This window comes from Corvus hawaiiensis, chromosome Z (genome assembly GCF_020740725.1).
Source record: "Corvus hawaiiensis isolate bCorHaw1 chromosome Z, bCorHaw1.pri.cur, whole genome shotgun sequence".
Lineage (NCBI taxonomy): Eukaryota > Metazoa > Chordata > Aves > Passeriformes > Corvidae > Corvus > Corvus hawaiiensis.
The window spans coordinates 59,802,242-59,817,102 of NC_063255.1; the positions used below are offsets into that span (position 1 = coordinate 59,802,242).

Here is a 14,861-nt window from a genome sequence, read left to right on the forward strand (position 1 = left end):
CTCAGCTTAGATTGCCTTTTTGTAATACAACTCCCAAATCACTGTTGAATGAGGGAAGTTGTACTAAATTTCTCTTGAGATGCTCACTACTTTTAAGTGCTTGTATATTGAAACATACCATACCTACATTGGAAATAAGGGAGAGGAGGGAGTAACACCATGAAAAGTATGGAAAAACATGTTTATGCATCTCAGCTAAGGAGATACTGAATTGCAGAAGCAGGACATTTTTAATATGGAGGGAGCACAACACTACACTGACTCTCTGGATAAGCTCTCGGGATGTACACTTCTTTGCACCCCAGGGTATCAAAGAAAAACAGACTTTGTATGGGGTGAAGCCAGATAATTGTTTAGGTTGGAAATGACCTTTAGTATTATCAAGTCCAATCATTAACCCAGCAATGCCAAGTCCACCATTAAACCATGCCCCTAAGCACCACATCTACACATCTTTTAAATATGTCCAAGGATGATGACTCAATCACTTCCCTGGGCTGATTGTTCCAATGCTTGACAACCCTTTGCATGATGAATTTTTCCCTAATAGCCAATATAAACCTCTCCTGGTGCAGCTTGAGGCTGATTCCTTTTGTCTTGTCACTTGTCACTTGGAAGAAGAGGCTGACCCCCCTTACTACAGCCTCCTTTCAAGGCAGCTGTAGAGAGTGATAAGGTCTCCTGAGCTCCCTTTTCTCCAGGGTAAACAATCTCACCTCCCTCAGGCCACTTCTCATGGGACTTGTGCTCCAGACCCTTCACTAGCTTTTCTGTCCTTCTTCTTTCTTGTAGTGAGGGGCCCAAAATTGAACACAGTACTTGAGGTGTGGCAGAGGACCTAAGTGTAGCCAGAAGACTTTCAAGCTGTCCTGGCTCTTTTGTGTTTAGCAGTAAGTGAAAACCAGGGGATTACATGGGCAGAGAATTACAATTCCAAGGCAACCACAAGCTAGCAAACTCCAAAAAGAGGCAGAACTTACTCTGAACCCCCTTCATGCCTGCCAGTTCTGATGGGATGTGCCCATTTTACAAAAGATATTTCCACCCTGCTAAGGGAATTCTTTGCAGCTGCAGATATGGCAACAGTCCTGCTCATACTGATGTTCAGGCAACAAAGGAAATCAGAATAAAATCACAAAATAGCTGCTAATCTTAGCTTCTTGTCTATTATATTGTTGGGGCAAACTGCTATGAAGCCATGTTTAACACAAAAAAATGATCCTACAGTTCTTTGGTGACAAAATTTCCATGTGTGCAGTGCTCAGAACAGGCATGATACTTATATCCAACATAGAGTGTGGCTGGGATCACCCAAGACAAGGAAAGCTGTGAACTCTCTTTCTACCTTGTACTGTCAAAGCTTTCCACAAATATTATCCCGGCTGTCTGGGTTAAGCACTCGTAAATTCCCTTTTAGCCATGACTTCTCCAAACAGGCACTGGAGAGGCTGCAGCAGTATGATGTCCTGTACAAAGAACTCTTCCAGCACATCTTAAATGCATGTAAGCTATTTTTACATGAGACGGACGAACCGTGAAGGGCAGTCTCTTCTGTTGCATGCGATGGGCTGCAGAGATGGCTTGGGTGTCTCTCTGCAGTAGGATGCGTTGACTTCAGCCCCATCCAGTAAGCACCTCAGCTGGGGCAGCTGCACCCCTCTGTGGCCGCAGGAAGCTGAACAAGCTGTCAGTTTGTCCACAGACCACTGGTATTCTGCCAGAAAGTGTGGGAGAAGCATGTTAACACTGAAAACCTGACAGCAGGAGTTCAGTTAGAAAGGAGAGAGTTGAAGATGTTCTCCAGGACAAAATACAGGGATTCAGTGAAGAGGAGCTACCTACCCCTGCAAGGCACACGATTCAAACCCCTGACTGCCTTTGGTGTAACAAACCCAGTTTTTTGATGCTTAGAAGCATCAGGCATGGAAAGTGAATAACATGGTATGGCAGTTAAGTGAAGCCAGATGCCAGTGAGCAGGACTATACTTTTAGAGGTGTGTAATTTAATGAAGATGTGGTTAGCTGTAGTTCCCAGCAGTATCTATGACTCTATGATCTTGAAACACTGTGTGTCTTACCAGACAGTTCGCATAGACCACCTGTCCTGAAGATAAATGTGGGAGTTGCAACACGCTCAAAATTTTATAGCAAAATTGAAGGAAAAGTTAAATTCTTCGCCTCTCCATCACTGACAGATGGGGCAATGAAAGCTGCATATTCTGTTCCAGCCCAGCTGCACCACAGTGTTCTGCGGCTTTATTGCCTTTGTCTTATTTCTGGGAGATCTCTAACAGTAACAGTTCCAGAACTTTTACAAGTGAAGGGTTTTCAAGGAAGACCAGACTGTGAGACACTGACCTTTGTGTATTAACAGAGGGGCTTCTGTTTTAAGGGGTCTTAAACTCTGCCACCTCTGTCTTGAATTTCTGGACAAGAAAATTGTTCAGGCTCAGCGTAAGTACAGCTTGAATCACTAAGGTGTGTTTTATGCTCAGCAGGGCAGAAATATCTGGTGTCATTTAGTAAAGTAAAACCTAAGACACTGTAAGGTACTCAGTAGTCCTGCAAATCTATATTCATGGCAATAAATCATTAAGACATCTTTTTCCTGATATGCATGGTGATGGCTTCAGAGGGGAAAAATTCAGGATGAGAAAGGCAGTGCAGGGAAGTCCATGGCAAGAGCTTTCCAGGGTGAAAGGACTAAAACTGAAGAGTTACCTTGTATAGCCAGGGACATTATTTGTGTGAGCGAACCAGCCTCATTCTGAGCAAGGCAGCTGAATTCACCATCAGTGAAATCACTGACATTGAGTATTTGAAGAATCCGTCCTGCCGCCAGGAGTTGATGTTGCAGACTGAGAGGCTCACCACAGTAAAGCCAGGTGATGTTTGGGGTTGGATGCCCATCGACAGCACAACCTAAAAAACAGGTACGTGAGAAAAACCTGCTGAGTACTGAACTTGGTACATGCTTTGATGTGGTCAAAATTAGGGGAAATAGTCAGTTCCATCCCATTTTCTCCTCATTTGCTCATAATGATAATTCTGTAGCAAGTAATACCTTGTCATCATCCAGGAAAAAAGTATAAAATCTAAAAGACAGATAATCTGCAATATGGAAAATCTCTGATCAGTTTGGAATTACTTGTATCAGTTTCCCACTATGTCTGATCATGTTCATTTTGGTGTTGAAGAAAGTGGGATAGGGAGGTTATAAACCTGGCATAAACTCAAAGATCATGTGTGAACAAGCAACACAAACACAACTTGGTCTCCAAATTTCATATGTAAGCCACAGGACCACCTTCCTCTCTTTTTTTTTTTTTTTTTAAATAATGTTACATATTGTTTGTTTTACATTAAAAGTCAGAAATTTGTGTTACACAAAAAAACCTGTTGAAAAACCAAAGAGAGAAAATTGAGCCTTTAGAGGTTTGGTTGGTTTTGTTGCTGTTGGGATTTTTTTTGGGTTTTTTTTGTTTGTTTTGTTGTTGTTTGTTTGTTTGCTTTTTGTCACAGCAAAGGGCAATTCTCTAAGCAATAACCAACCAAAACCAGCAACTGAAAAAATCCTGATGTTCTAAAGCATTGTGTGAAGTCTATGGACCACCAGCACAGATGATGAGATTTAAGTTCTCAGTGAGTTCTTTGCACGGTGACCTGAAGGAAGTGTATCTACGAGACACTTTTTACTGTGGTTCTCATATCACCTAAACACTTTGCCAGTTTCATGATGAATTGCAGGAAATTTCTAAGACTGGTGTAACTTGCGAAAGACAGCTAAGCTTCCTTGCCTATTTCCCGGGAAAAAAATTAAGAACTAGGTAATTTCCACAGTGTAATCCATCCACACCGAGTGCGGGGGTGGGGATCCAGAAATGCCACATGTGAAGGGTGGCATATATCACTAGGACTGCTTGCGGCTTAGGCTTGTCCTGAACTGCTATGCATGTCACTGACACATGAAAGGTCTCTAAGTTTCTGTGAACGCTATCTATTCTGATGGTTAGTTTGTTATGCTGAAGCTTTATATTGTTTTGTTTATATTAGTATGTATGTGCATGAATGACTATATTGTAGACAAAAGCCCTTCTGACAGAACTGTCCTATATAAACAAACATAACATATATACATCAACTTTCACACAGGCACTGTTCAAAAGGAATGGGATAAAAAAAGGAAGAGTACAAATTTAAAATACTAAAAATGGAAGACTCTTCTAAGATGAGGGAATAATCCATCAGCTGATATTTCTTCATCGCCATCTCCATGTAATTTGATTTCTATTTATTATCCACAGATACAAATAAAGATGTGAGTATGAAGTCTTCTGTACACAATTAACAGATGCTGCAATGTAACATTTTTGTTACTGCTCTTCCTTCCATTCTTGTTTGTCCACCTGAGGAGAACCCTAACTAACATATACTGGGCAGGTACAGCTCCAAGAAAATACCATTGTCATTAATCTACTCAGGAAGGTTGAAGAGTTTGATTTCCAACCATCATGACCAAATCCTTGAGACTTAAGGAACTCGTCACTTTGTTTAGGAACCCTTGCTACCCTTTTAAATTTGGTTATACCTCTAAACTAACACTAGGGGACTTGGCTACTGTAGTCTTTACTTGTGTGCCTTTTGCCATTAATCATACCTCCAACTACGCTATTCCTATGACAGAAGGTACTGTCTTGCCAGCAAAATTAAATTCTCTTGCTTGTAAAGCAGAAGATCTCACACAAGATGGAAAATGCCAGTGGTGGCCTGTGGTATGCCCCAGCCACTTTCAAGCTGAGGGGTAGATCCAGGCACTGGGGAGAAACCATCTGCCACTCAGGAGGATAAATACTGGGGCTCTCACTGGTGCAGTGGCTACACGAGTCTTTGCTAGTCCCCTGTTGCTGTCACACCCTGCCTGTATTCACAGCGGGGAAGGGTGTGGGCTGGATACTGCTGCTCTTTGGGACTCACTCACTCTGTGAAACTGGTATTTCAGAGAGCAAGGGCTCCCTGGTAAAAGACTGACACACACAGTAGACTCTGCTGTCACAATGACAAAGATGCACTGGAAAAGAACTAGTAAATGCAGATAAAATGTTTAAAAATATGGAAGAAAGGGGGGGGGAAAGGCAGAATCACAGAGTGCAAACTGTCCCCAGTGGTTTCACCTCTTTTACCTCTTTCACCCTTTTTAAACTTTTATTTATAAGGGTGAAGAGTGTGCTATTTGTTTTAATTTCTTTGGCAAGGTCTAATGCAGTTTTATCCTTGGCAGTTATCTCTATGCAGCACTCACTTCTTGACAACAAAGACACAGCATTCTTTGCTCAGTCTCTGTCCCTAATTTTGTAACTCTATTTAATCCTGTTTCATTTTTTTCCCCACTCTTGTGCTGAAAAATAACTCATTCAGTTTCCAAGATACTTATTCTCAAGGAAATGAGAGACACGAAAGGTTTTAGCCTTATAGTTTTAAGACTGCCTGAGTTAAAAATAATGGAAAACAAAGGAATTTACAGGAAATAGGCAAACTTAACAATAAATAGCTCTATGGCTTTTGCCTAGATTATTCTAATTTTTTGTAATTTACTTGTCTTTTAAGATAAGTGTAGTGATTTCCAAAGGTCAGCATATAGCCATGACAACTGAAAAAGACGCACTGTGAGCCCAGTTTTATTGTTTGCATTTGCAAGCAGTCTGCAGAGGGTAAATGCAGAAAGCAGAAAGGTCAGCTTGATGCTACACACAGAGGAACTGAACCTGAATTCAGCATGCAGATGGTCCTAGTTCATGCTGCTTTTCTTTTAAAAAAATATTGTCAGGAAAAACAATATCATCTTCTTAGTGCTATTTTAGTAGTCTTATGTAACATTTCTTCTTCCAAAATGTGCATATAAAATATTAGCTAAAGGAAGAGCCAGTAATCAGTAATATGGGGGAAAAGCCCCAGAAGCTATTCCCTAGACATGCACTACCAGTGAGTAATTATTACTTAACAGTAAAACTTTACTAATATCTATCAATCACATTTCACAAGTGACATTTTTATACATTTCCCACATGTATGGATGCACAGGCTCTGGGATAATATTTTAGGCATAGTAAGTGAGAACCAGAGTACAATAAAACCGTATGTTCCATTAATATCTCCTTCTCATCTTCCAGGAATAACTTTCATACCATTTATTGCAGATTACTAACACTTACTCTCTATTTCCCCAACCCCTGTGGACATTGACTCTTTTATCCTTTTGAAGCTCAATACTCGTCCCCATAATGCCTGAGAAGGAGAAACTGCCTTTGTTTCCAGACAGCACAGCTATTGCAGAACTTTCAGGTAAGAAAATATTGCCTTCAACTTCCCTTCCAAAGATTAGTGGGACTCTGAATTCATTCAAAGCCCGGATGAGCACTGATGTGCAAAAGCTGGAGATAGAAACAAAACTCTAATAAAAAAGACATCTTCCAGTTGGGAAAATGTTAGTATTTCAAGGATACCAAGGGGGTATTTGGAAAGGAAAGACTGATGTTCCACAAAAATGCTAACGATTTCTTGAGAGGAAAGAATAAATTAACACTGCAGGCCAAAACCAACTGCCCATTACACCTTTGCAACAGTTTCCGAATGACTGTAGCTGCAGAAAGACTCTGGGCTAATGTGCTAACACTAGGAGAACAAAATACAAAGCATGCACCACTTCTTCACTTTCAGACCTGAAAAAAACAAATGTAAAGGCTGTTGATTTTAGGATTCCTTTTCTTCTTAGCAGCCTGATACTGTATGGAAAACAATGGTAAAAATGTCAAGTGAATTTTGCAAGTACTAAATATATTTGATAATGTCAATTTTAAAAAAATTACAGTACTGCCTTTAAAATAGATATCTATTCTTATAATATAGATTGTTTTCATATTTATCTAACAAATGACTCTCTAATTTACTGTTGACATGATGATTAGTCCCAGGGAATGTTTCTAATATTTATTAAAGATGGAATCTGAGCGAAGACTTCAGGTCAAGATCAGGTAGTTTCTTTGAAATTTCTTTAAACAAAACATTCCTACAGTCTGACTGCAACAAACTATTTCACTTTCCAACTACAGCCCTCAAACCGCCATGCCATGGCAAGTAAACTCACCCGTCCCACTCTCCCAGCAGCTAACCAAGGTATGTGATAGTGTATGCTGTCTTACCTGAGGCCAAACTATATGCCAGCAGTGCAGCTGGACATCAAAATCTTGCCTTCTTAGCCTCAGGACAACACTTTCATATTTGGAAACTATGTCCTAAATAGGTGGAGGTAGGTCTTGGTAATATGGCTGGCTGTAAAAGCACGCTGTGGTATATACAGTTGGAATCCACTGGTATTAATGTTCAACTATAGGCTTGTAGTTCAATTTTACACCTTTGCTATTCACCAGTGATCACTCTTTGCAAAATAGGCAAATGTTTGTGCTGCATTATTTCAAAATACTTTGAATCAGACAAAAAAAAAAAAAAAAGAAAAAAAGGTGCTGAATTTTACAAACATTAAGCACACCAACTGGGTAGGGACTGCATGCATCACAACATCACAAAGTACAATGCAAATGTAGGGCAGAAATTTCACAGAAAACTTCAACTAGACTTACAAATCAGAAGGCCTAAGCTCCTGCCTCAGCAAGCTACAGACATGTACCTATCCAAACATAAAAATGGGAAAGATGATTGCTGACTACTATCTGAAATGCCTGGCAAAGGTGGAAAGGGTTTTGGCAGCAGAATTATTAATTATATTAAGACTGAAATAAAGCAAGCTAAAGAAAATAATTTTGTGTTCCTGTGTTATTTTAGTGAACTCTAACAGAAGAGAGTCGTGGACCACAATACATGGTGTTAAAGCAGTAAATGCATGTAGTGGGTTGAACCTGAGTTGATGGACAGTCGTTTAGACCAATGACACTTCTCACAATTTACATATTTAAACCGCACCGAAAGGCGGGACTTGCCCTTTTTGTCGGAGTTCGCCTGCTGGAAGGTGGGGGGGGCTCCGAGCCTCCCGGCCCCGCTGGGCCGGGCCGGGGCCACTGCCCCTTTCCCCCTTTCCCATCGCCGCGGCACGGACCCTGGGTCACTGAGGGGGACTGTCCCAGAGCCGCAGGCAGCTACAACCAGCCATGGACTGCTCACAGCTAAACCCATCCAGCGCGGCTTCTGGGGACAGGCGGGTCCCTCTCCTCTCCATGCGGAGCCGGCGGAGCCAGCGGGAGCCAGCAGAGCCTCCTGTCTGCAGCCAGCACACTCCGTGCTGAACTGAAGAGGACACCACGCAACCAGCAGCACACAGAGAGCGAGGCTTTCTCCACTGTAAAGCCTGAACAAGAACACTCTTCAACGTGGCGGCTTCAGAGTCAGAGAGAAAGAGAAGTGAGTCCCGTGGGACGGAGCTGAGCATGGCGACAGGAGAAAAGAGGGCGGTGCCGCGATTCTCGCGCGTAGCTTAAAAAACCTTCTTGCATGCCGTGGTAAGAAACTGTAATACCACAAACTGTTTGTCTCTTTAATCCATTTGAAGAACATGAGGGGATGGAGAATTCACGTGTGGCCCATGAAGATTGTGAAGAGTGCCTATGCCAGGCTATATAGAAGTAGTAAGAGGCTGTTAGAGACTTGTGGCGAAGAAAAGCCTTTGTGTGCAGGCCAAAATAACTTATCCTTAAAAAGATTAATAACCCCATGTGATGGCCCATGTTTTGTAGTGTGAAGGAACTGTGAGATTTTTCATGGGAGAGATGTTCTACACACAGCAGATTGATTGTTTCCGGGCGGGTCTGCTGTTAGTAGCAGTTTGGGAACCACGTGCAACTGAAGGAAAACCCTTTTTTCCTTAAGCATAAGAGTGAGGCTTTTCAAGAACTGGAACACTGACTAACATCCCATGTTCTGTTATCCTTGTGCGAGCTGGGTAAAAGGAGAGAAGTGCTGGAAAGGGAAGGGGGGTGGGATTTGCTTTAATTTCTTGTTATTTCTCTTTACTTTTAATTCTATTAGTAATAAAACTCTTTCATTGTACTGCAACTGTTTAAGGTTTGTGCCTGCTTTGCTTTCTCCTAATTCTCATCTCACAGAAGGAAAATAAGTAAGTAATGAATATTTTGAACCAAAACCACTACAATGTAATGCTCCTACAGGACTTGAAACACAACAGTATTTCCACTCTAACCTCTACATTCAAGGAGATAAAGTAGGCTTTCAAAATAGAAGGCGGATTAACGATGAAGTAAAGAACAAAATGCTTGGAACAAAATGTGGAGAAGCCACAGATCAATCTGAATAGATACAAGTTTGGTGCTGAACTACTATGTTGTGGCTCATACTGTGCTATTGTGTTCACACTATGTAGGTGAGATTACTGGTAGTGAGAAACACTTCCCCAATTTCCTGTCACACCTGATTTTCTCCTTGGCTGACTCAGATGAGAAATATACGTTAAATGGAATGGAGTTAAAATTCAATTCCATCCTGTACCAAACATAAAGATGAAAAATTGACAGGATGTATTCAACCTTTAAAATGCAATCAAACCAAATGAAGGCAAGTAAGATCATGTCTGAAAGTCACATGTATGTAGCACCTGTTTTGCTGAAGAGGTAAAATTAAGAGATATCTCTTTGTAGTTTGTCTTATGGGGAAAGACCTTTCAATACACTACCAACACCAAATATAAACAGACACTTAACTATTTGCTATTATACAAATTGTTTCTCATTGGTTTCACACACTGAATGAAATAAAATTAATAAAAAGCAATGGAATCTGAAAAAAACCAGAAGAAAGAATTAATGTTTGTATAAATACAAGCTTTACTTATAATTTTTTAAATAACATGAATTTATGCTAGACAAGGAAAACTATGTATTTAGGAATTCTTGAAATAAGCCAATTAAGTTGATAACAGTAGCACTTAAGAAAAAAAGACGACATTTTAAACAACTATTTATGGCTGCAAAGGTGCAGTTGAAACTCACTATATTAAACATATGACATGGTTTTTAACAGTTCTCAAAACACCTAAACTGGTTACCCAATGCCACACATGTTGTTGTTATTAGATATCACTTACATAGCACTGCAAGTATACATGGTATTCCACAAAAATTGAGTCAGGCTCATTCCCAGCCCCACAGTGGCTGTAAAAAATGTTCCCAAATACACAGACACATGGTGGGCACATTAAAAAGCAAGAGAATTTTTGAGCTCTGGTAGTTAATACTGTTTTCTAAAACTTAGACAGCAGAAATCCTACACACTGAGAATCATGTAGTAATAAGGACTGGCCTGAAAACAATCAGCAATGGCAAATCAAAGCCTATAGTAATGGATACAGCACACTCAAATAACCACCTAAGCGAACTCTGATAGGTTTCTTCAGTGCATGACAAAAACAGAAAAGGAGTTAAACTGTGACCTTCTACCCCACCACTGCTACAGCTCCAGGTTAACTGTACACTTAAAGGAGAAAACCAGCACTGAGATGAGACTCATGGAACAAGCACTGAACAACAAGACAGCACAAAAGTTTCAACAAGAGACAGAGCAAGAGCTGGCGCATAACAAAATTACCAAGCTGCAAATGTCAGGGCTGCTGTAGAAGGTTTTCTGCATTTCATAATCCAATATAAACTTACTACATTCTGAAACAGCATCTCAGGTAACTTCCTGTGTCACCAGGAAAATAATAAATGCAGAGCAGAGGAGGTGGAGGGCAGACAGGTGTGGGAATAGCAGTGATGATTGCTCCAGAGAGGCTGTAACTTCTGTCCTATTAACAAAGTGCTGTAGTTGTTTGGGAGAGATTTGAGGACTGTCATGGAGGGAGAGGTCGCTTCAGTACGTCCTTTAGTCAACATGTCAGAAATCCCATAGTGTTTCATACTCCCTTAACACTTACTCTAGAATAAATCCTAAGTTTTGCAAGAGTCTAAAAGACCTTTTATGTGAAGGAGCTGAAAGAATGAGAGGTCTCCATATCAGGATATCCGCAGCAAGTCTGATACACCTATTTACCCATCAAGATTACCTCAGTGGAACTCTGCATCACATATATCTACCTTAGAACAAAATCTAGGTCAGTGATTCTGGTAAAGCTTAGAGATAAAAGTTCAAGGGCTGCAGCCCTTACAAAAACCTCATAATTCAGCAGATGTTGCCCCAGAGGCCAGTGATATTATTTTATATTGGAAGTATTTTGGACCACTACTGTAGATCAGTGGTTGTCAGATTAGATCATTCATGGCATGAAACAGCAGGCAGGAAAAATACTCAAAGCAGCAGATTGCCTAGAGGACATCACTCTCTTGTCTCTGTGTTCAGAGCTTGGCAGTGGCTGGACTAGTGTCTGGTTGCCTTAAAAGCAAACACTGTTTTACTGTAGTCAAAATGTTCAACCAAGCAGAGGTATCACCACGTAATTTTTAACCCCAAATGTACACAATGTATATATGCAAAAGAAAAGCCACACATTTCACTGGAATGCTACAGTGTAGTCTGACATAGTCTGCTGTACTCTGATGTAGAAGGAAGATGCTGCAACACTCTATGAACTTTATACAATATCCAGAATCTAATCAATGTGATAGTGTCTGATTAGGCAATTAATTGCAACGATAATGGCATAATCTTGATATTAATTTTAATTCTAGCCTTTACACACAGTAAAGCTATGAAAGGTCAGAAAGGTCATGTATCTACCTGAGAATTCTCACAAATATTGTGGCAAGGCAGACTTTTTACTGAGACAAAAATTGAAAGGAACGGATAACACAGTTAAAAGAACAGATTATCTCATGAATGTACCTGGTACTTTATCATCATCACACTAGACATAATGTTAATATCAAATAAAGTTGCCAAAAAATATTCTTTAGCATTAGAACTACTTTTCAAACATGATGGCCAATTTATTACAGAGAATGAGGAGGAAAAAAATGACAGTGTGCAAAATAATTTCTCAGATGGTCATGATTTTATTTGAATCCTACTGCACAGCTTCTGCAGCTTTTTCTTTAAGGGAAGCACAGGCATCAGTTTAGCTGTAATTACTCATGACTTTTCTTTTTGCAGACTCTGTGCAGATTGCAAATTATTTTGCATTTCTACTTCAAATTTTAATGCAGCATTAACTCCCAAATCTAGGAAAATTTAAAACAGGCTCATGGTGGTGATGGGAAGGGCAAAAAGGAGTACAAGAAAACATAACGTTTCAAGAAGATATATTCTTGCTCTCGAGTATATAGCCAAACATTGAAAGAAATTTGTACTGGTGAGATCAGTTGTGTTCATTGGGATAATTTATTACTTTTCACACTGATTTTGAACAAGTATCAGTCCTATGAGAGCGAGATGTTATGGCACCATACTTAGCAAGCAATTGCAGCATTAACTTCTCTGGCTCTGCTTGAAAGAGTTTGATTTGATCCTGACATTAGTCTATCTATGAGATCAGGTTCTTCTCCTAAAGTACATTTGACTCACTATAATGCACCCAAGAACATGTAAAAACCTCTAGGTTAATTTTTCTGTCTGCTGTCCCATCTAGATAACTCTTAAACCTACAAGCAAATACTAGACACAGACTTGAAGTGAACCCCTCTGAAATAATAAAAAAACCCTGACCCCTCCCTGAACTTTGGGCTTTGGCTCCACTGCAATTGGACCTTTAAAATAAGTAATTTATTCAAATTCAAAAGGCTGGCCACTGCAAGCAAGGTGACTATCTTTCAATTCTGCTTTCTGGGTGATCTTCTGGGAACCTAAGTGATTTTACTAAGAAATGAGTGGGATATGCTACTGCCAGTAAAAGAAAAGTGAAACACAGTAAATTTGGTAAGGGGAAATCCTTTGTATCTTTCAAGTGAAAAGTTTTTGTTATCACTTTGTCTTAAAAACAGTTGCATTTCAAATACTGATGTTTGCAGATCAGGACTTTGCTGTGCAGCTGGTCATCTTCTGAAGCACTAGTGAAACTGGCAGCAAAGCTGCTCTAGCTCTGTGGTCTTTGGGGATAATGTATAAAACCAGAAAGAAACCTTCTTTTTAGGACTATGTTCACAGTGCTGACAGTAAAATAATGTTCTGATTTGTGAAGTGAGTAAATTTGATATGGAAGTAATCAAGGAGAACACAATAAATATGGTGCATCAGTATTTCTTTTTTTTTTTTTTTGTTACAATTGACTGTACTTTTCTGGTCATAGAAAAATACACTTTATCAGCTAACTTCACAGTAATTTTCAGTATCCCTTACAAGTAAGGACGGATGGGAATCAGACTTCAAATAATTGCCTAGGCTTTCCCCCATTTATTCATATTATCAGATTCCTTAAAATAACATTTTCCTTCTGCCTTCTTTACTTCACTCCGATGTATAGGGAGTGCTACGTATCCATATTCCTAGAAGTATTAATTTCTGAAATTTCTTCCAATGTTCCTGCAAAAATCCTCACTTAAATAAAACTAAGGTATAGATGTCAAAGTTATTAAAGCTTCATCTTTCACTGTGCAACACAATTGTAATACCTTCAGTATTCTTCAGTGCTAAAATGAGAAGATATTTTAAAATCAAATTTTGTGTCTTTTGCCAAGTCTGCTGATAAATGGTCTCCAATAATATCACAATATATTTGAGAAGTTGTAGTGCATCTCCATAAGGATTTCTAAGCTCCTTAGAGTTTCCTACTGAATTATATTCAAATATAGGAAATAACAAGCTTGAACCTAAATGAAAACAAGTATTCTTGATAAGCCCAAAGCCTTTTCTGCAGGAATGTCAGAAGTCAGGAACACTGGATCCTACAACACTGGTTTCTGCCAACATTAACATTTACAAAGCTGAAGACTCATGGGAATGTGTCTAAGGAGTTGTGTAAAAAATTCAGTGATACTTACAGCATAGATAAGCTACTGAAAATACATGAGCTTAAGATGTTTCTTTAATTCCAAAAGATAACACCATGAAGTAATCAGAATTGACAGAACTCAAATGGTCATGAATATTTTTAAAACCCAAAAATTCTTATCAGGTGACAAATAGAAGACTTCCTCTCTGATGAAAAAAGTGGTGTTCCTTGTAATATTTTCATCACCAACATTCGGAAAAACTGTATTGAAAACTTAAAAAGTCCCAAAGACAGAAACCTTAGTAAGATTAAGATCTAATGTGAAAACTTTCCAAAGAAATAAAAATTTGTGTCACTTCAGAGATCAACTGTGTTTATCTTACGTGTAATGTAAAGTCTTGTGTGTCTGCCATGAACCAAGAACATCAGAATGTGCATGACAGTCTGTGGCTAGTCACTGATTGTCGGTTTGCACTGCTGTAAAACCCAGAAATATTTTCAAACTCATGGGTGTTCTAGCTCTGCTTCAGGGATAGTCTAGTCCTTCAGGAGTGTGATCTGCAGATAACACACAAGTGTCTACAACCTGACAATGAATGTGAGGACTGGGGAAGACTTCACTACTCTGCACATATTTTCAACATTTGTGAAGGAGCAGAGTAAAGCATCAATCTGCATAAGTCACCATCTACATCATGCTCTCCAACTGGATGATGAGTTGGGCCTAGAAAGCTACCCGGAATCTCAAACCTTTGGCAGCAAAAGAAGTATATAAGATAAAAATGTTGCTGAGTCCATTGGGCAGGGCATGGGTCTTTTAACAGGGTTTCCTCTACTTCTATTGTGAAGGCACATAAATGACTACTCAATGACCCTTGCAATGAGAAGGAAAACCTCCAAACCAGGTATCTGCGTTTTGACACTAAACTTTATCTTGTGCAACCCCCCTGAAATTTAAATAGAAAAGACCCATAGCAGATGA

The 14,861-nt window shown here is 39.6% G+C and overlaps 1 protein-coding gene and 1 long non-coding RNA gene across 4 annotated transcripts in view; one reads left to right on the plus strand and one right to left on the minus strand.

Moving 5' to 3' along the window:
- ADAMTSL1 (ADAMTS like 1) overlaps positions 1-14,861 on the minus strand; it is a 414,253-nt gene that overhangs the window by 9,679 nt on the left and 389,713 nt on the right. For all 3 annotated transcript variants that reach the window (XM_048292487.1, XM_048292486.1, XM_048292488.1), the window contains 2 exons: positions 2,722-2,922; positions 1,534-1,714 (listed from right to left, as the gene is read on the minus strand). In XM_048292487.1, coding sequence (XP_048148444.1) covers positions 1,534-1,714; positions 2,722-2,922 — 382 coding nt within the window. The remainder of the gene's footprint in view (positions 1-1,533; positions 1,715-2,721; positions 2,923-14,861) is intronic.
- Positions 5,145-8,069, plus strand: LOC125320313. The gene is made up of 3 exons (XR_007201071.1): positions 5,145-6,339; positions 7,107-7,170; positions 7,837-8,069. It is a non-coding gene; the product is annotated as an uncharacterized LOC125320313 (long non-coding RNA).